At 40.8% G+C, this 21,434-nt stretch overlaps 3 protein-coding genes across 6 annotated transcripts; 2 read left to right on the top strand and 1 right to left on the bottom strand.

Moving 5' to 3' along the window:
* Positions 1 to 1,303: 1,303 nt before the first annotated feature.
* azin1a (antizyme inhibitor 1a) lies at positions 1,304 to 10,138 on the bottom strand. 3 transcript variants are annotated; one of them, XM_079470376.1, is made up of 13 exons: positions 5,927 to 6,133; positions 5,628 to 5,674; positions 5,248 to 5,360; positions 4,968 to 5,129; positions 4,715 to 4,888; positions 4,453 to 4,625; positions 4,144 to 4,278; positions 3,928 to 4,009; positions 3,755 to 3,829; positions 3,359 to 3,524; positions 3,048 to 3,166; positions 2,761 to 2,975; positions 1,304 to 2,661 (listed from the first exon to the last, which is right to left on the bottom strand). In XM_079470376.1, exons 4-13 carry the CDS (start codon positions 5,073 to 5,075, stop codon positions 2,547 to 2,549), a joined length of 1,362 nt encoding a protein of 453 aa, XP_079326502.1. In that variant the 5' UTR covers positions 5,076 to 5,129; positions 5,248 to 5,360; positions 5,628 to 5,674; positions 5,927 to 6,133; the 3' UTR covers positions 1,304 to 2,546. The 3 variants fall into 3 exon arrangements, with proteins under 3 accessions (XP_079326502.1, XP_079326503.1, XP_079326501.1); XM_079470377.1 differs by lacking the exons at positions 5,628 to 5,674; positions 5,927 to 6,133 and adding an exon at positions 9,922 to 10,138 and having other exon boundaries at positions 1,333 to 2,661; XM_079470375.1 differs by lacking the exon at positions 5,628 to 5,674 and having other exon boundaries at positions 1,333 to 2,661; positions 5,927 to 6,140.
* Positions 10,139 to 13,154: 3,016 nt separating this feature from the next.
* Positions 13,155 to 18,327, top strand: atp6v1c1a (ATPase H+ transporting V1 subunit C1a). 2 transcript variants are annotated; one of them, XM_079470380.1, is made up of 13 exons: positions 13,155 to 13,346; positions 14,242 to 14,400; positions 14,764 to 14,831; positions 15,478 to 15,563; positions 15,644 to 15,738; positions 15,816 to 15,907; positions 15,988 to 16,086; positions 16,173 to 16,241; positions 16,708 to 16,800; positions 16,888 to 16,981; positions 17,057 to 17,154; positions 17,264 to 17,390; positions 17,732 to 18,327. In XM_079470380.1, exons 2-13 carry the CDS (start codon positions 14,269 to 14,271, stop codon positions 17,828 to 17,830), a joined length of 1,152 nt encoding a protein of 383 aa, XP_079326506.1. In that variant the 5' UTR covers positions 13,155 to 13,346; positions 14,242 to 14,268; the 3' UTR covers positions 17,831 to 18,327. The 2 variants fall into 2 exon arrangements, with proteins under 2 accessions (XP_079326506.1, XP_079326507.1); XM_079470381.1 differs by having other exon boundaries at positions 13,199 to 13,224.
* A 345-nt stretch (positions 18,328 to 18,672) lies between these two features.
* On the top strand, positions 18,673 to 21,432 carry baalca (BAALC binder of MAP3K1 and KLF4 a). The gene is made up of 3 exons (XM_079470385.1): positions 18,673 to 19,007; positions 20,104 to 20,219; positions 20,869 to 21,432. The coding sequence occupies exons 1-3, from the start codon at positions 18,824 to 18,826 to the stop codon at positions 20,929 to 20,931; spliced, it is 363 nt and encodes a 120-aa protein (XP_079326511.1). The 5' UTR covers positions 18,673 to 18,823; the 3' UTR covers positions 20,932 to 21,432.
* Positions 21,433 to 21,434: the final 2 nt, after the last annotated feature.

The raw sequence follows: 21,434 nt of genomic DNA, 5'->3' as shown, positions 1-21,434 counted from the left end.
CCCCGCTGTCAGTCCGATGGCCCACGTGACTCAAAACTTACAAACGCACCTTCAGAAGCACCTTCAGCTCCCCGGCTAGTGTCTGAAAGCGTGCCATTGATCTCAGTGTTCCAGATAAATCCACTGACACTCAGCTCGGTGGTTTCCGTCCCTCCTCAGCCTGTTTGCCAACCGTCAGTGGTTCTTGTGCCCGGATGTTCAGTGATGGTCGTGGTGCCACAGTCGGCCGCCCCTATACAAACGTATAAATCACCTTCGTCTGGCTTGAGGTTTACGGTCATTACGCCGTTTACAGGCCGGAACTCATCTTCAAACGTCTCAGAAACATCTCCGTCACGGCCACGAGACCACGTGTGCGCTCACCGGGACTGTGGGAAAACATACTTCAAAAGCTCTCATCTAAAAGCACACCTGAGAACCCATACAGGTACAGAGCAGAGTCGCGTACTCTGAGCTCTATTTATTGTTTGGATGAGGTCAGTTTGAACTGCATGTTTTTTCTTCTTCCAGGTGAGAAGCCGTTTCAGTGCAGCTGGGATGGTTGCCTTAGGCGTTTCGCCAGATCTGATGAACTCTCACGCCACCGGCACACGCACACGGGAGAGAAGCGTTTCGCCTGTCCAGTCTGCCACAGTCGCTTTATGCGCAGCGACCACCTGGCAAAACACGCCAAACGCCATCTCACCGCCAGGAGAACACCCGTGTGGCTGAAGGAGATCACACGTTTTAACATCACTGCTGTCTGTCGTACTCTGCAACCTTTGGCCCCCAAGACTCAGAGCTGACGCGGATGGATCTTGAACAGAACATACATTGATCACAGCGGAATAAAAGACAACACACAGGACTTAAGACATTTTCATACATACAGACATAACCCAATGACAAAGGTGGGCCTAAATTTACTTTAACAACACAGCTCAGTGGTTAGAGCGCGGTGCTAGCAACACCAAGGTCATGGGTTCGATCCCAGGGGATTGCACATAGTTAGAAACACATGTATAGTACAATGCAATGTAAGTCGCTTTGGATGAAAATGTAAATGTATAAATGATGTCATTTTTGGGGTGTACTTCCCTTAAATTTTTAAAGCAATATTTTTACAAAACACAGAGGTGTCAAACAGTTTTGTATCTTGTAGAACACGTTGCCGGATAAATATCTAATGGTATTCAAAGCTAATGGTGTCTCAAGAGTTTTTAAAACAACAATTGATTAGATGAGTGTGTGTTGCATGAGCGTATAAGTTGTTTTTGTAGCAGCTGAATAAAGCTTCAAGTTCAATTTTGCATTAAAAATCCTTGGAAATAAATATAGAAATAACCCCACAAAGCCATTTAATACCATTTATTGATGGCACAACATGGTCATGAAAAGGCATATCCTGTAAATAGCAAACAGCATTCTACAGTACATGTTCTGATACGATGGTACAATCTTTCTCATTCTTCAGTCATCATCTTTTTTTAAATGATCTTACAGCCGAAGAGCAATCATATAATTAAGGGTTTCAATCCTTCTATTAAACCCACTTCTCCGTCTTCACCCACCCAGCATCACATGCTCCCACCATCAACACATTCTGAAACCAGCCACCACAAAACACATCAATGCTGATATAACGCTGTTGATATCTTAACTCAAAGTCCAGCTTTACCTGACGTTCAGAGAAACAAGACTGAAGCAATACATAAGCCCAGACACTTCCAGTCACACAGAATCTTTTTAAGTCTGTGCATCGTACACTCTTGAACGCATGTTGTGTTGCAGTCTCGGTGTCCCTATACAAGTCAAACGACTGTTTAGATAAATCGTTTGATAAGAACCTTTCAAAGGAAACCAAAATGTACCAATTTACTTCTTTATAAATGTTTCTTAGTGTCCACAAGAACTGTGCATGTCACTCCACAAATGCACAGATATTTAAAAGAAACGATCACTCTGTTGGATATTGATGCTTGTTACTTGTCACTTATTAGCAAAGCGTTTACGATTTCTACGTGTTTTCTGACACAAAAACACAAAGTTTCCATTGCAGTTTGCTTATTAAAAAACAAATCGACTACACGATATGACTCGGCTGGTGTATTGATGCAGCAATGTCAAAGATCATGATTATCCAGACTTATCGACAATCTTGATCATTTATATTACTCACAATACAAAACCATACCATAACCCAAATACCAGAGCACATTTCTTGAGACGCATCGGATGATGAAACTAGACCTAATAAATAGTCTAGATTTAATAAATAACCTTCCTGTGGCATACATTACTGATTATCAAGAGATATTTATATGCGTTGTGTTTATATTTATAAAATGGACTTAAATATAACATTGCAATATATGCAAACTGCTTTGTTAAACCGAACCACATTTATTAGCAGTAAATCCATCAGTTCTGACGGCTATTGAGTTTGAAAGCATCTACTATCTGCTCACGCTCAAACTCCTTCGAAGCAACTGAAGACATCACGTTCTTAAGTGCTTAAAATCTCCCTTCAGAAAACACGAGAGTAATACAACTCAACAGGCTTTGTGTTAGGCTGGAGTAGAGACAGGTGTATCTGACATGTTTGGCTGCAGGCAGCACGGTACCAGAGAGAAGTTCTTTATCCTCTTGTCCAGACTGATGCCCCAATCATCCATCTCTTTCCTGCAGAGAGAAAAAAAGAACATATCAGTTAATCACAAACAGATCATGTTTAAACTAGCAGTTACAGACACACGAGACGGGACAAGCGTTCACTCGTACCAGTCACGTTCAGTGATGGTGTAGAAAACAGGCGGTTTGCGTTGGTCTCCGTTAGTGAACGCTGTCCTCAGACTGTTTGCACCCGCGTTGAGAAAAAGAAGCCAGTCGCCTACAGCGAGTTCTGGGAGGAGACATTGATCCAGCACCTGATCCAGATCATCTTCAGATGGACCCCACAAACTGCTGGGGAACAGGGGTTCTTCTGGAGCCACTCCCTGACAAACACAAAACTAGATCAACAAATCTGAAACTCGTTTTGACATTAAAACAATGAGAGGAAAATGTACCTTGTGCACCAGCAGCTTCGATATAGAATCCTCACACAACAGCTTATCGGCAAAAGACCCATAAACCCCATCATTCATATAGTAGAGAAACTCTGGCTCGTCATTGGCTGACAGTGGATCTGTCAAACACACACATGACGTTAACACTGTTTCTGTTTACATCGATAATCAGTGTCTTGCAATGCAAGTACAATAAATATTAAACTAAACACTTTTTAGATCATTTACATTGTCACATAATGTCATTAATAATAAACAGGGGGTCATGAGAATATTATTTATGTCATGAGTTTATGTTGACTGGTACTCACTGTTAGTTTGACAACAAAAATCTCTTCCCACAGTTTTCTTAGCGATTATATTAACAGCCAGCGTGAAGGCAGAGGACACGTAAAAAGCTCCGGGTTCAGCAATGACTGACAGGCCGCTTGATGGAGGAAAGTACATGTCCAGCATGGGTCTCAGTGTCGTGTTGATCTGCACACAAAATAAAAAAAAAAGTTTAGTGTAAAATGCTATCTGTTGCTTTCCTGTAGCTCAGTGACAAGAGCATTGCGTTAACAACGCAAGGTCATGGTTGGATCCCAAGGATTGCACATACTTATGTATAAATGTATAGGATAATGCAATGTTTGCCAATTTGGATAAACGCGTCTGCCAAATGTCTAAATGTAAATGTAAAACGCGAACAGTCTTTCATACGATACCTTTTCTAACTGCGCCTCACTTCCATCAAAGCCTTCCCCGATGTCAAGAATATTAATTTCAAAGCCGAGCTCCTCCTACGATAAAAATCATGCATGAATGCTCACAACTAAGTTTAGTTATGAAAAACAAGCAGAGCAGAATTTCATCCATGACATCATGAGTGATGACTTACCCCCATATCAAAGACACAGCGGGCGTCAGACACCGCACGACACAACGCTTCTGTGTCCTGACAACAGCTGGCAACGTTGAATCTGGAAAAAAAATATATCTGTAGTAAGAAAAGCTCCAGCATTGTTTGTTTACATGTGACACTTGCATAACATTCCCAAAAACATAAAGATCACAGTTTCATTCATTATTCTCTCAACGGAAAAGAGAAACTCACTTGACTCCTACAATGTTCAGATTGAGTTCTTTGGCGTTTTCTAGCAGATGTCTGCAGTCCTTCAGCGTCGAGCCGAAGACCAGCGCTGTTTTTTCTCTTTCACAACAGCTATCTGACATCAACTGTAGTACCACCCTATTGTAGAAATAAAAGTATTTTAAGATTTCAGTATTTTAATACAACATTGGTCTTAAAACGTCCGACTGTACTCATGAAACATTACCCTTTAAATTGTTAATATTGATCTTTACTGAGGTATTTAGGGTTTCACCGCTTTTGCTATGGTGACGATTTAGTCATGTGACTCACTTTGCTTTGGGATGGCAGCGAGCAATCTTCCTCAACTCAACCTCGTTGTCACAAATCAGGAGTTGGATGTTGTGTTTGGCTGCACACTTGATGTGTGACAGCTGCTTACAGGTGCCACCGAGCATGATGTCATGAGACGAGACCCCGAAGCCCTTCACCAAATCCAGCTCATGCTGAAAGACAAACACTCGGAACAGTCATGATCTGAAGATCATATTCAAAAAGCACAAATATAGAACACTCAAGGGACAGTTAAATTCACCTTGCTGGAGCAAACGAAGCCAGTGCCGAGAGCAGCCAGGATCTCGATCACCACAGGACTGCTGTTGCACCGGACCGTGTAGAACGGCCGAACCCGCTCCATTTGCGCCCTCCAGCGAACTTGCTGCCACACAATCACGCCAAGGTCAGCTACAAAAAACGCACTCTTACGTGCCTAAAGAAACAAAGTATGCCACCTTTAGAAACATGACGAACAAACGTGACAAACCCAAAGAACATCCAGGCATACTTACAAGAGTTTGGTCATGGATGTGTTTATCGATCACATCTCTGAGAGCTGTGCTGTCCTTCAGCAGCTCCACAGAATGATGCACATAATCCAGAGTTCCCTTCATACTCATTCAGATCACTGTGTGATGAGAAGCCTCAGAGCTCTTGGGTTCTAGCGATATCCACTGAAGACACAAGCAGAGAAAGCTCACACAAAGATTTACTAACGTAAACTGAAGAAACAGAGAAAACCAACAGCATGTTTAGGTGAATTATTCCTATAAAGCGTGAATGTGGACTTACATGGACAGGTCAAAGGTTGACCTCTCCAGCTATCAGCTAGGATCCCAAGGGGGCTCGGCGTTGAAGTCAAACTGCTGTCGGTAAACTAAAGCCCCAAAGTTATTCTCGTACACCTGAAAGAGATTTTACATCATAGATGATGTACAAGAGGGTTGTTGGTGGTTTTTGTTTAAATGGGTACTGTGTTATTTGTGTGCTTAAAACAAACCTGGGAGAACAGAGTCTACAAAATATACATTAAAAACTAAAATGTTTAACTTAAACAATGCAATGCAGAATACACCGAATATCAACAATCTGTCAAATACCCCAGGGGCACAATGTTATGATGACATAAGTAACAAGACAACACGTGTAACATGTGATTCCAATGTACTTACTTAAAAACAGGTTTCTGAAATGATCAGTCTAAATTGGTGTTTCTTTCCTAAACATTGTACATAAGCTTTAAATGACATGCTAATGTACTGCTAGCGGTCATTCATTCAGTTAGCATCAACGTGTACATAAGTCTTTTGTTAAGATATGAAAATAATAATAATAATGTCATGTAGAAGCAGCCGAATGCTCACAGAAATATCACAACTCGAGCATTATAAGCACTTTGTGGAAAGATGTGTGGAAAAGGCGATAAAACAACAGAAGCGTTAAGTTAGCTTAGAAACCCGAAGCTACTTACACGGGAGAAATCGCGCGCATTTGATCTAAACCGTCTTCTCTTTTTCGGCGGAATTTTCACAAAGTAACGAGAGCACCGGTGTAAAGATACCGGTGACGATATCAACAATATAACCGTTTAATCCACGGTATGAACGTGCGTGCGTGCGTGCGTGCTGAGTGGCGTTGAGCTGAACAACATGACGCCTGATGTTGTCGGTTGTGAGGTGAATGGTAAAGGGGGCGGGGCGATTCTGAAATATGTGTGACGTCGATTAAAGGGGCGTGGCGATGAGCGAAGAGACTGTTTCCATATGTTCTTTATATAAGATGTTTTTATTAGGGTTCGAGCCCGTAGGGCTAGAAACCTATTGTATTTGTGGGTTTTATTCTTCTTCGTTATTATTCTTCCCTAAAACTACATGGGCAGCCTAAACCGTAAGGCCGACAGAGCTGAGACTTGGTCAGATGGTAGTAGTCCTTGTCGCTACTCAGATACATGGACCCAGCCAAATCGGCCCATAGGTGGCGCTACAGCGATGAAAAGCGCGTTTGCACTCTTTACTCCTAAACCGTTTGTCGCACACCCAAGTGTTTTATATCATTGTAATCATTGGCTCAAAACTTAAAAAACTTATATCTCCGATTTCATTTCCGGTATGCAAATTTCCCCGCTAATTTGCATTTTATGCAAAAAAAATAAAAATGAACTAGTCCCTGGATTTTTGCCCGATCGGAACCAAACCAACGCTGATGAATTCTGTGGAGAGTGAATGTGAATAATTATCAAAAAAACGTTGAAATTTCGATTCACCATTGCTAGGGGGCGCCAAAACGTCTGAACCGGAAGTGCCATGGTTGACTAAAATGGCCATAACTTATGAACCGTTTGAGCAATCTTCATGGGGCTTGTACCCTATGTGTAAACTCTCAGTCCGGGGTCACAGTAAAAAGGATTTGGCGCTTGGCCACTAGGTGGCGCTATAATATACATGAACTCGAAAAGGGCTATAACTACCCAACCGTTTGCCCGATCGACTTATTATTTGGTATGGTGTGTCTTTGTGTCATGCACGGTGATTGTATAAAAGGACAGTGGCGTATCTAAAGAAACATGGCGGTCATCGGCCAATGAAGTTTGAGCACTCATTAGACCGGGTTAACGGAGGCCGATCGAAACGACACTCGCTGGGCTTGTTCGACTCATGGTCCAGAAGGTCTGTAAGAAATATGAACTCATTCGGCCACCGGGGGGCGAAGTAACGTTTTTGGAGTGCATAAACAATTGTATATCACGTGACATTTGACTTATACTCAAACTATTTACATCATATGATAGCTCTCCTCATTCTGAACAACTTTGCCTCTGGACACGCTTCTGTCGATCAAACGGTTCGTGAGTTATCGCTGATTATGTCAAAAACCTACTTTCGCGAACTTGTCCTAGGTTTTTCGACCGATCGAATCCAAACCAATGCAGATGACTTCTGTGGAGTGTGAATGTAAATAATTATCAAAAAAAAGTTGAAATTTCCTTTCACGGTCGCTTAGGGGCGTTAACATTTTAAATCGGTGGAGCCTATTACATTAAAATGCCCATAACTCGAGCACTATTAGAGATATCATCATAGGGCTTGGAACATTTGTGAAGACTGTCACTCCGAGATGACTTACAAAATATCGCGGCGTTTGGACACTAGGTGGCGCTATAACAGTAAAAATGGCAAAATTGACACATCTTTGGTTGCCTTAACAATTGTGTAACACGTGACATTTGACATTTACACAAACTATCGATATCATATGAAAGTTCTCATAATTCCAAACAAATTTGGCTCTTGAACCATTGATGTCGATCAAACTGTTTGTGAGTTATCTGTGATGATGTTAAGAACCTACTTTTGCGAACTTGTCCTAGGTTTTTCAAGCGATTTTAAAATTTCCACCACCGTACAATTCTCTGGACTCTCTAGATAAATAACTATCAAAAACAAGTTCAACTTTTTCATTTGCGTGACCATTACAGGGTCCTTTATTATATTCAAGTGAACAGTTTACCTGAACAGTTTACCTGAAAGCTCGCTTCTCCTTAACAAATAATCCAATTGACTTGCCATTAAGTACAATCATACATCTTATTAGACTAAACAAGCATGCAAAATATGATGGTTATCGGACAAGAGATACGTTTCCTGTCTCACAGGAACAAGGTGTTAGACATATAAAGCACTACACATTAAACGTTGCTCCATATTCACACGTCTATAAATATAGAACATGTCTGGCTGGTTGTAAAATGCTGTTTTGCTTAACATAACCTTTATTATGTACACCAGTTTAATTGCATGTAAACCCAAATATCTACTCAGCAGTCACATGGCAGCAACTCAATGCAATTAGGCATTTAGACGGGGTCATTTCTTAAATGGATGTGACCAAATTAACCTGAAAAAATGATTCCCCTCAAGTGTACTCTATGTGCATATGTGTGTAATCAGGCGTAGTGTCTGTGAACCGTTGCTGACCGTATCTATAATTTTTCAGGCGTTGGGAGTATCTTCCACTTGGGTGTTTTAGGATGAGAGTCCTCGGCCTACTTGATGAAGGCAAAGATGCTTTGGATGCCTTATAAGTGCTCGAACCCGCTAAATGCTGCTTGCAGCTTTAATTATTGCTATAACTATTGGCCAGTGGTTCCCAAACCAAAGTTAATATTAAAGTAAGCATTATTATACCGTAAATATTTACGTTACATTTAAGCATTTGGCAGACGCTTTTATCCAAAGCGACTTACATAGCATTATCCTATACATTATACATTTATACACAGGTATCTGCAATCCCCTGAGATCCAACACACAACCTTGAGTTGTTAACACAATGCTCTTAACACTGAGATACAGGAAACACAGTCACAAAATAATACTTTGTGATACTTGAAATACTTTGTGACTGTATACAGTTTATATGCTCGGAGATGGGAAATAGTATGTTCTGTAAGCGTATACTAAGCAATGTAAAGTATGTATTAGTGTCGTAGTCGAGACCACCGAGAACAGGACTTTGAAGGGCCGTGACCAAGACAAGACCAGCACTCCCAAAATGTATTCAAAAGATCTACAAAACATTAAAAAGTCATAATAAAATAATAATAGAAGTAACTTGGGTGATTTATTGTGCAGAAATGTATGTTTTTTTTCATGATTTATCACCCACCTACGTTACATATTACAATTTTTGTGCAGGCAAATATTCCAACAACTAAATATTTTAAAAAACGGTAAATACCCAAAGATAAAGTCTGTGACCTTTAGCAAAACAAAACATTCCGTGACTTAATTGGTTTCATTGCTTTTATATCTAGTCAATGGCAAAATAGCTGTATGTTGCTGAGAAATGCACAAAAGATTTGTTTGGGACTGGCCAAAATACAACAAAAACGTGTGTTTAATTATGTCTGAAACTTAAGTCACGTATTAACTCAAGGTTTATTGAATAATTATTCAAAATCAATATCACATCAGACGTTATAAAAAAACAAAGAACAAGATCTCATACAAGTACCTACAGTATTTTGCAAACACATCTCGGATATTGTGGGCTTTTGTGTTTAGCCTATTCATTATGTTGACAGATTTCTTTAAGACAATCCCTCATTCTTCTCTTACCAGCAGTAAGAGTAACACAATAACAGACTCAAGAATCAAATAAGGAACAAGTGGTGAATGCTTTTAAAGCCAGATGTTTTACATCCAATCACGTGAAGGATGTTAACACATAAATCATTTAATGCACCAGCAATTTAGTGTCATTCCCACAGTCTTGACCGGTCTTGAAATAAAATCCTGAGACCACGACAAATGGTCAAAAAATGGTCTTGAGACCCGTCTCTTTTTTTATTCATGACCAGTTTGGTTTGGTTTTGCATTAATTGTTCGCTAAACATTGTGGCAATCAGTTGGAGTTTTATAGAGATATTTTTGTTAAATACATTTTGTAATAAGAGAAATGTCATACCTGAATATTGTTGAGAAAGTCTTCATCGCCGCGGGTACACAGTTCCAGTCAAAACATTGACACTTTTATGCTTGTAATAACTGATGACCGATAAAACATTGTGAGTAATTTGACAGCAGATAAACTCTTTAAAGCGTTTAAAGTGTTCTGCAGTAGTAATAGCTGGTGTCTCTTTTATAGTTCAGATGACCTGCAGCTCTCTTTCTCTCATGTGAATGTGATTTACACGTGCAGACTCAGTTTATAGAGGGCGGAGGATTCACTCTCTCCAACCTTCTGCTCCATCGCACCAGATCAAACATCTCACACTTCTGTTTCACCACCACATTCTTCATAGTAAATGATCAACAACACATGGGTGAAGATGTACACTTGAATAAAACTACAGATTGTAAACAACCTAAATCAGAAAGAAATCAATTCTTCATGTGCAGACATTTCACACAACATGCAAGTTTTTATATATTTGAACTGTTTTTTGTTTTTAAAGACTCAAAACATCTCTCAAACGTTCTCCTTTCCCTTCATTTTTGCAAAAAGCACCAAAAACAGTTTCATCAGAATGTCAAATGAGCTTGACAATGGCTCTATTTGTCTAATCACGTCAATGCTTGCACTTCCACACAAAAGAAGTTCCGAGTTTTGTGTCTGGTCCCTCTAGACTCATAAACGTCTGCCATCTAATCTAATATAACATTAGGAGGAGGAGGAGTAACGTGTGTTTGATAACTATTGTTGTTCTGCATGTGCTTTACCTATAAGCAATAACAGCCTGCTTATTTTTGAGCTGAGCTTTAAGGGTACTTATACCACGATCTGTTTTGCGTACTGGATTCTGATTGGCTGGAGGGTGTGCATTAAAACCCTTTAACGCACGGCTAGCTCCAGTCAGTTTGATTACATTTGAAATGACCTACATCATTAAAAGCTTTAACTTGGCAATGACCATGGTATAAGTGGGATAATCCACAGCTCTTGGGCTCCACGTCGTGCATTAAAACCCTTTAACGCATGGCTAGCTGTGGATTATCCCTTACATAAAGCATCTCAAATTCAATAAAGAATAAAGGAACTCTGATCGGATGTGATAAAGTTAACAAATTAAACTTAAATTGTGAATCTTAAGTATAGACTAATTACATGAACTGCAAGCAATGGAAAATGTGAACAATGTTGCATCACGTGAAGACCGGGGGCTTCGTGTACAAAGCGTTGATTCCATACTAAAACATTGCGACGCTGTAAATGTGCATACACACCTAAAAACTCACGCCAGACATGAAGTTAGCGTGGAGGAACGCACATTCCCACGTTAATTTCAATGTTAGTACATCTGACCGTGAGCGTGAAAGCTGGTGTACACAAAGTTTTTGTGCGTGCGCAGCGTTGATACATGAGGCCCCTGGGCTAGGTGTCACAAATGTATGTTTAAGCATTTGGAACATGACAAAATGTAACTGGTTAGACGCAAAGCTCTGTACCATTGGTACTATGGTGACAACCACAGACAGCTAGTCTACAACACAAACAATAGAGCTTATCTTTGGTTTTTCATGTCATCTGTCACTTCATATCTCTCCACCCAAATGATGTCACTCGTTTCCTCGACCCCAAAATTCCAAAACTCTTTCACATTAATCCTGACAGAAAACAACTCATTTGGTTTGTGGTCAGGATCTGAGTCATTTTTGAGTGTCTGAAACAAAAAACAACAGCAAAAGAGTTGAAAAAGGCATGTGGGTGTGTCAATTGTTACAGAATTTACATTTTTACTAGTTTGATTGTCAATATGTTGACATGACTTATGGACTTAAAGTGATACTTCACCCAAAAATGAAAATTCTCTCATCAATTACTCAACATCGAGGCAACATAGAGAAAGATATGGAAAAACGCATAAAACCAGACGAATCTTGGAAGAACGCTTATAACCGGACAGATCTCAACACCCATTGAGTCCCATAGTAGGAAAAAGTACTTTATAATATTTTTTGTTCTGTTGAACACAAAATAAGATATTTTGAAGAATGAAGGACAGCAAACAGTTATGGGACACTTTTGACCACCATTGTATTTTTCCTTCTATGGGAGTCAATGGGAGTCAACATCTGTCTGGTTATAAGCATTCTTCCAAATATCTTTCTCTGTGTTCATCAGAACAAAGACATTTATACACATTTGGAACATCTCGGAGGTGATTTAATTATGACAGAATTTTCAAGTATCCCTTTAAAGCTGCTAAATGATGCCATAAAAGAACCAGTTTTGGTCGTACAGTCCCTGGAAAGGCTCTTCGTAATAAAAAAAAGTTATTTTGACAATTTTGACTGAATGCTTCTTTTGGGAAGCACCTTCAATTGTGTTGTGTTGTGGCCCGTATTTCTATCACTTTCCCTATTCTTTTGTCCTCACCAAACAATGTATTTAAACACTTCAGTAACCAAGGAAATGGATGCAAGTGTTCTAACAAAAAGCTGGAGACAAACTGGAACCCTGGACCCTGGGCTGGACATCCCGAGAGACTAAACAAGTATGTTCCTTATGCCCAGTCGCTCCGGCCTGCAGACGAGCGACCGATTAGGGAACGCATGCCCACACATGTTCCTATCGGTCTAGACCCGGGCCAGCCGGCGGGCAGTCCGCCCTGATGTGTTTGATCTGAGGGGTTGGCTCCAGCCAGTCCAGCCATTGTCTCCCAAACAATGCACCCCAGACCCACTGAACTCCATAAACATATGGCTTTGTGGGCTTTTCCTCGAACTCAGGGGTGGGGGACACCCGCTGCCAGGAAAAGGGACTCCTGGACAAATTTAGAAAGCCTGTGCCTCCCTGACCGGGTCTGCTGACTGGGCATTCCTGCCTTAACAGTTAGTATCTTCACATTGAACCATGAAGGTTTTCCCTTGTTGTTGATTTCACATGAGAGCTTCCGTGCGCAGAATTCTCTCAAAATGCATTTTTTATTATTGGATGAGGATTCTAGTCTGTAAAACAAAAAGCTTCCTTTGATGTTTCTGTGAAATAAACGTCATTATACATTAAATTTCCCTACAAGCCTCTTTTCTGTCTCCCAGACGAGAAAGCGATTCGGGGTATTTTCTGGCTGCAGTGACACTTATCCGCCTGTATGCGGCTGTGGCGCTGTGACCGCGCATGCTCAGACCCGTATTTGCGCTGTCGCTGTGACTGCGCATGCTCAGACCCGTATTTGCGCTGTCGCTGTGACTGCGCATGCTCAGACCCGTATGTGGCGCTGTCGCTGTGACTGCGCATGCTCAGAGCGCAGCAGCGGATCAGCTGACCGTGAGTCTATAGAAACATTGGAGTGACATTATGAATATCAAACCATAAAAACAAGCGTTTGTAAATGATTTAGTTGAAACTGACAAATAACCATTTTATCATCCCGTTCACATTGATATCAGGTGAGATGCGACTTGGAAATATATTGTTTAATGTCCGTTTGTACGATCGTGTTGTAACCTTTAGCCGTGTTTGCTACTGTGGATTAAGATCCTCGCGCTGCTTTATGTTCATCTGACAGATCATTTATATATGTTCAGATGGTCATTTGATATTATACATCTTTAACGTATAGAAGTGTTGATGTGATTGTGTTTTTGTAAATCTGCGTGTTTATGCTGTGATGCTTTGTCAATGGGCAGCCATTGGCAGTCTGTGTTGTGTTGATGATGAGTGATGATGTTGTACATTTCAAATCTGTATGAGTTAGATTAGATTATTGATGTGATCAGACAGAAGGTCAGATTGATGGGCCTCTGATCATGTGACTGTCAAGTGTCATTCCTTTTGAGGAAATGGCCAAAAAAAGAGATATGTAGTATTTTTACATTTTACAATACAATGCACACATACAGTGTTCTGACTTCTGAATAACTGAAATTCATTGAAATGAGTCATTTTGTATAAAATATCAAGTGTAAAATAGAGGAAGTGTATTTTTGGTGGCTGTCTCTGCGGTCATGGAGAACCTGGAAATATCAGGGATGTTTTGTGATTTTCAGGCCTGTCGGAGTCATGATTTTTCTTTTTCTTATCTTGCTTTGCTTTCGGATATTTCATTGGATCCCTACGAGAGTTGTATGCCAATATAAACACCAGTCAGATGAGGTTTTATTTGAGATCTTTGTACACTAGTAAAAATAAATGGATGTGGAGATGTAAGGTCCTAACAGACTAAAGCCAAAACTAATATTGTTCAACGCTTAACAAGTGTTAACATTTAGCTAAACCTAATACAAAAAAGCCAATGCAGAGTTTTTTTTTGACGAACGCCTGTGAACTTCTTCCTGTCTCCAGACGTTTATTTCCTGCTCATCGGCAGCCATGACGGAGTTCTGGTTGATTTCTGCGCCTGGAGAGAAAACATGCCAGCAGACGTGGGACAAACTGATGACGGCCACCACTCGCGCCAACAACCTCTCCACCAATAACAAGTTCAACATTCCTGATCTCAAGGTGACGTTCCTCTTAAGTCTCTTATTTACTCGTATGACATTTTCTGTGTGCGGTATCCTTGTGATGGCATTCCAACCGTTTTCTGCCGTCTAATTCGATTATTTTTTGAAAGGTGAACGCGAGTCAAAATCTCTCTCATGAGTAAATCCTCTAGGCCTGTTTTGCTTTCGTGGTGCAGCCTTGTGTATGTTCACCGGGGTCATATGACCGCTGTCCTGTGCTTTCCGCCTGACGGGATGAGAACAGAGGCGACGGTCGGGACGTCTCCGCCGCTGATTAAACACAGTCTGGCTGCGTTTGTATTGCTTCATCATACAGAACGATGATCAAAGTCTTTGTGTTTCTCTTCTCTTCACGCCGCAGGTGGGAACGCTGGATGTGTTAGTCGGCCTGTCTGATGAGCTGGCCAAACTGGACTCTTTCGTGGAGAGGTAAAATCTGTTTTCTGAGTTGAACATGCATCACGGTTGTTATGGTGTCATGCGCGGTGGTTATCAGAGAGCCGACCCTAAGTCCATATGGTACTCGGATCTCTGGATGTGGCTTAGATAACCCCCTCCTCTAGTAGTTTAATGTTACATGAACCATGCTTTTACAACAGATCAAACTAAAAATGTAAGTGAATTTACGGCCAGATCACATGCAAGCACTAGATTAAAAAGTTTTATAATATTAAATTGTTTTTAGTAATATGAGTGATTGCTTGGCAAGCACCGCTATTAACAATATTTCTTAAGAAGTCTTTCAGTGTTAAGTTATTTTTGCTTCTTGTACTCGTTCAGCTCTTGTGTGCTGTGAGGAATATCATATAAATGTGAAATTACGACAGTCGATGCCTAAATTTAGTTATTCGCAGTTTGGTGACGCCTCGCATTTGAATCCTATCCCATGACTTGCGACTCATCCGTAGACGTGAGATTCTATTTTTACATCTACGGTTGTGCCAAAGATCCAAAGTCAAACACAAATCTGAAAATGTGCAAAGCGGCGCTGGTGTTTCTTTAGCGCGCCGGTGGTTCTGATGTGGTGGTTTTGGAGAAGCAGAGAGTTTTCAGAACGCTGTGATCTTCTTCACAGTGTGGTGAAGAAAGTGGCTCAGTACATGGCCGATGTTCTGGAGGACAGTCGAGATAAAGTCCAGGAGAATCTGCTGGCTAACGGAGGTCAGAAAGCTTCTTTTACAGGTTGACAACACTCTTCCATTCTCAAATTCACTTCTGTTGGTTTTTTTTTATTCATTTAGTCGATCTGGTCACGTACGTCACGAGATTTCAATGGGACATGGCCAAGTATCCCATCAAACAGTCATTGAAGCACATTTCTGAAATCATATCCAAGGCAAGTCACGTCACGCTCGTTTCTGTGTGATCTGTTGTAAACCAAAAAATAACGGTGTGTGTGTTTCTCTCCTTCAGCAAGTATCACAGATCGACAACGACCTGAAAGCTCGAGCGTCCGCGTACAACAACCTGAAGGGAAACTTGCAGAACCTGGAGAGGAAGAATGCGTGAGTGACGGACCTCGCCTACAGCTACGTTGACGTCTATTAGTTTCATTAGCGTTGATTTGATTCGGTTTGATTTTCAGAGGGAGTCTGTTGACCAGGAGTCTGGCTGATATTGTGAAGAAAGATGACTTCGTGCTGGATTCGGAGTATCTTGTTACGATGCTGGTTGTGGTACCAAAGTGAGCGACACATTCATACACACAATCACACAATCGATGTTTGGACAACACAAGATTTGTTGAACTCGTGTTTGATCCAACCCCAGGGTGAATTATGCCGAATGGAAGTGCACGTACGAGACGCTTTCGGAAATGGTTGTGCCAAGATCCACCAAGTAAGAATCTCACATTATTTATGTCGGCAGGTGCTTCGAAAATGCGTGGGAGCGATTCTTCCATCTTTTAGTCTGCTGTAGCGAGAGGTCACGCTGTGACGTTTCGATCTTCTATTGGTCTCACACACTCATTTGACACAAATTCGCAGGTCAGAGTTCAGCAAGCTTGAACTTTGGTACGCAGCAAAAAGCTAAATTATCTTTGGACAGGCTTGCGTTTCTGGTCTGTCGCATGCATGTGAATGGAAGTCAATGGAACGAAAAGTCAAGCGTGAGCGCGGATTTAACCGGCTGCTGTCTGTTTACTAAGGAAACCATTGAACTGATGCAGAACAAAAACATTTATTATTAATTTTATATATTTTATAGTTCTCAAAGCACAATAGTTTGGCTGATGTCATGAATCCCTCCATCCCAAACACCGATGATCTTCTGTTGATGCACGTGCTGTTGTTGTTTTCATCAGTTTGCTGATCGAGGATCAGGACAGCGGTCTGTTCACAGTCACACTCTTCAGAAAAGCCATCGATGACTTCAGACACAAGGCCAGAGAAAACAAGTAAGCTCTCCGTCTTGATTCTGCGGTCACAACATACGATCGCTTCCGTTCTCGCGCGAGTCTTGATTTCTCAAGTCTTCTCTGCAGATTCACGGTGCGAGACTTTCAGTACAACGAGGAGGAGATGAAGGCTGATAAAGAAGAAATGACCAGACTCTCTACTGACAAGAAGAAGCAGTTTGTACGTCTCCGTTCGTCTGATCGCGAACGCTTTTCTACCGTGTTTGTTTAATGTGTGTGTGTGTGATCTGTGCAGGGACCGCTCGTGAGATGGCTGAAAGTGAACTTCAGCGAGGCGTTTATCGCCTGGATTCACATTAAAGCTTTGAGGGTCTTTGTGGAATCTGTATTAAGGTATCAACACACACACCACCGTCTCCTGGTTTAATAAAACATGATCAGTTTTGCTTTGTAAAGCGTTTCTTTTTTAATCCTTTGTAATGTTGTTGTAACTCTGAAACAGATACGGATTGCCTGTGAACTTCCAAGCCATGCTGCTACAGCCCAACAAGAAGAATATGAAGAAAATGAGGGAGGTTCTGTACGATCTTTACAAGCATCTGGACAGCAGCGCGGCGGCCATCATCGACGTGAGAGAGATATTTCTCATGACCGGTTCAGATGTTATTTGAACTGCAATACATGTTTTGAACAGCAGGGTCCGCTGTGTTTAATGCAAACATGCTGATATTCCTAAAAAAGTCTTAGTTTGTTCATATTAAAGAGACTTTTGAATGATTTATTTCTTATTTGTTTTAAAACTGCAGAGAAATGTAATACATTTTATAAAAATAAACCGTCACGTGAGATCAGTTTGGTGAATCACATGGCATCGTGAGCGGAGTGAATCCTTACATCCCTACTTGTTTGATATTGTAGCATGTCAAATATCATGGCTGGATTCATGAATACCTTTCATTCTCTGTTCCAGCAATCGGCCATGGACATTCCCGGATTAAACCTCAGTCAGCAGGAGTATTATCCGTACGTGTACTACAAAATCGACTGCAACCTGCTGGACTTCAAATAGAAGAAGGGTTGTCTGTCACCCCGGCCTCTTTTGTTTTGTCTCTGTGAATAAATCTAAGTTAAATTTAACTGTATATTGCAGAACTCGTTCTCTGGTTTTAGTCGTGCATGCTCATATTCACTGATATTTACTGTTCAGCCAATGAGAGCAGGAGAATATCTGACACCCCGGTACATTGTTTACATTTGTTATGTTTTTTTAAAGAATGTCACTGTGTTTATCATGTGCAAGTGAATGAAATTCTGCGTTTTAAGTCATTCCACACATATGTATTGTGAAAGTTGTTCCTCCTGATATTAGTGATAGATATTATTGTGAGGATGGCTGTGTTTTTAACCTTCAAACGCACCAGTGGTCCATTTAAACATACGATGCGAAAAGTGTTACAAAGATGCAATATATATATATATATATGTGATGTTATGTACATTTGTTGTTAAACCAGCTTTATGTGCAGAATTACTGTCTGTCATGAAACCAAAATATAAAATCAATGGAAAAACATATCCATGTCTTTTTTTCCAAGAATACGCACATTTCTCAGAATGTTTAAAAGTAAACAACATTGAATCCTTACACTGTACGAACACAAAACCACATACAGATTTACAACCTCATGAGGAATAAGTATAAATGGTGAGTGATTTATTTTGGGGTGAACTGTTCTATGTAAATATAAGTGGGTGTCAACTATATGTTTATAGATTTTAGGAGTACACGAGCACCGATGCTTTGTGTATCAATCATTGAAGTCAAGCCATCATTAAGGATCTCTGTCCACGGTGCTGAAACCACGATGACGCGCGCCATCAGATCTATCGCACAAATCCACGCGTGTACATGACTGAAGGGCTCGTAGTTTCTCGCCACTGCTCTACACAGAGACGAGGATGCTGATGCTCCTCTCTGGATCTGATGCGCTCGTGATGTACCAGAACTCTTCATCTGCGCGAGGATGCTGATGCTGCTGTCGGGATCTGGTCCACGCGTGTGATGCTGATGCTGGTCTCAATGGGTTGCGGCGGAAGCAGGTCTGCCGCCATCGAGCCCCGGTATCACGAGAGCAGAGACACCGAGTCGACGTGGCTCACGGACACGGAGATGACACAGCTGGCCGGTACCGATCACAATCCGACCGGTGGGACCGACATCGGGATCACAGGACCCACCGGCTCAGGTCAGAATCACACATCATTTAACACGGTAAAGGCAAATAAACATTGCGCGTGCTGATGGTTGACATTCCTGTACCGTGCAGAAATACCTCCTCTTGAGAATCTGATGGCGGTATCCTTGTATTAGCTCAAATAGCTCGTGATACCGCGGTTATGGCTGTGTTGGCATTACCATCTGATTCTATCACTGATTGACAGACATCAACATCATAAAGGTGAAAACCACAGTCAGTGCACAAATGTACAATGGTTGCTGCGTTTCTTTATTGTTCCACAGTCCATAAATCAATGCCAATGGTTTCCAGAACGTTCTCGGGAATGTTGACTGCACAAATAACCTAAGTAGGAACATTTTTGTGCGATTATTCTGTTTGCTGTGATGGCGTTTCATTGTAAAAAATACTGTCATGGTCATATGGCTGTGGTATTGAGTCATGTTGTCATAAAACTTCAACATGCAGAAGTCCAGCAGAAGGTTCAACCCATTTGTTTCATCAAGCGTTAATATATGAACCAACTCAACATTCACTGAATTAACGTGACACACGCATCAGTCACATTTCAGTAGATGGGTGTGAGTTTGTGTTCTCTCACATCACTCACAAGCATTTAGTAGTTTTCTGAACTATCAATATATTCATTGCAGGGAAAGATGTCAAGGTTTCAACATCACAGACGCATCAGATACAGCCTCACATGTTTTATGATGGAAGAAACTCCTGATGATATGTTTGGATGCAACTTCCATGAGTTTAACATAAATCCGCCTCACTATATTATAATTTGTTTTGTTTTGTTTGAGATCATATATGAACATTTATATTTTGCACCTTGTTAAAGCTCTGAAACTGGCGATGTGTGACATTTACATATTCAGAATATGATTTCATCATTTATTCGTAAATCTAAACAATCATTTAACTGTTTAGCAAATATTTGTCTGTTCAATCGTGGCTTTTACTTCTAAGGCCTTTGGACTTTTGTGTCCAAGTCTGACGTCAGTCACATGCTTGATCAAAGGCACGACGAACACTTTCAAGTTTTCCTGATGGAAGAATCAGACGGTGTATTAGAAACACGCTGTGTGTTGTGTTTCAGGTAAAAGAGAAGATGACGGCTCGTGTGTGAAGGAGAGAAAGCTGGTGAACGCTGGGACACAATGCTGCAGATCTTCCTCACACACAAACATCAACCAGAGACCACAGAGAACACAGGTTACACGCTCTTCTTCTTCATCAATCAACACAGTTTAATACCTTAACTATCATACAGATTGTCAAAATGATACGCCGTTTGTCCTTTCCACATATAGGCTACGTAAAACTCGAGCGTTTGTTAAATGAGTGCCTCTCCCAGCTGTACGCAAAACTATCATCTACCGTCATTACAAAATGTACATTTTTGAGTATTAGTTGCTCATAAAATATCTTTGAATTCTGAAACACTTATTGAACCATTAATACTTTTACAAACGAGACTTTATCTGCACATAACGGCACATGGAGTCGTGTTCATAACAATCGCCAGAGCTTACATTTAAAACGTGAACCGTTGACGTATTAAGCTACGTGCACATACGACCTTTTGAGTTGTTATTAATTGGAGGACAGGCTGGAATGTCTAATTCTTTCTTTTTACAGTATTTGTTCTGTATGAATTATTGTTAAACAGAAATTTTGCGATAGGCCTAACTTACATCAGATTCATGGCGAATACAACTAGTTTAAAATATGATGCCAATTGTCATACAAAATAATGCAAACAAGACATTGATTGGCAAATAAAATTCAGGAAAAAATCATTTCATGCTCTGCAGTGTTCCTATATTTTTTTTGTCTGATGACATCATTGTGTTTCCCGCAGGTGAGAAATAAAGCAAAGAAAATCTCTGTTGCCGAAGTGTCCAAGAGTCCTGTCTCGCTGTGAGCTGAAGATGCGGATGGACAAGAGACTTTTCTCTCTCTTCGGTGCATCTGTTTAAATCTGTCTCAGCGTAACACATGCATGTCACACGTCAGGAACACACGTGCACCCTGCAGCTGCTGCAACACGTCATTCAAATCAGCTCAAGTCTTTATAATGCTGCCTTCATGTTTCTTCTGACGGTAATGTTGAGTTTGTGTTTCAGTATTTCCTGTGTTTCTAGTGCCTATATAAAGAGTCTGTTTGATGATGCAGGTATATAAACGTCTCAGGTCGTGACCCGCGAGTGTACAAATGATGAAACAAAATGGATAGTTGATTCATATTCAACTGATAAAACTAATGTAAACATTTCTTTCTTGTGTATAACTGACTAACAGGAACATCCAACAGCGTTGAAATAAAACCATGATTTGCTTTTACTCTTTTGAATTACATCCTTGAACACAACCCTAGTAATAAAAGCATCTGATGAACATGAAACGTTAAATTCCCATCACAGCCGT

Source organism: Barbatula barbatula, assembly GCF_947034865.1.
Source record: "Barbatula barbatula genome assembly, chromosome: 12".
NCBI lineage: Eukaryota > Metazoa > Chordata > Actinopteri > Cypriniformes > Nemacheilidae > Barbatula > Barbatula barbatula.
Note: the sequence above shows the minus strand (reverse complement) of the source record. Positions and strands in the feature narration are given on the sequence as shown.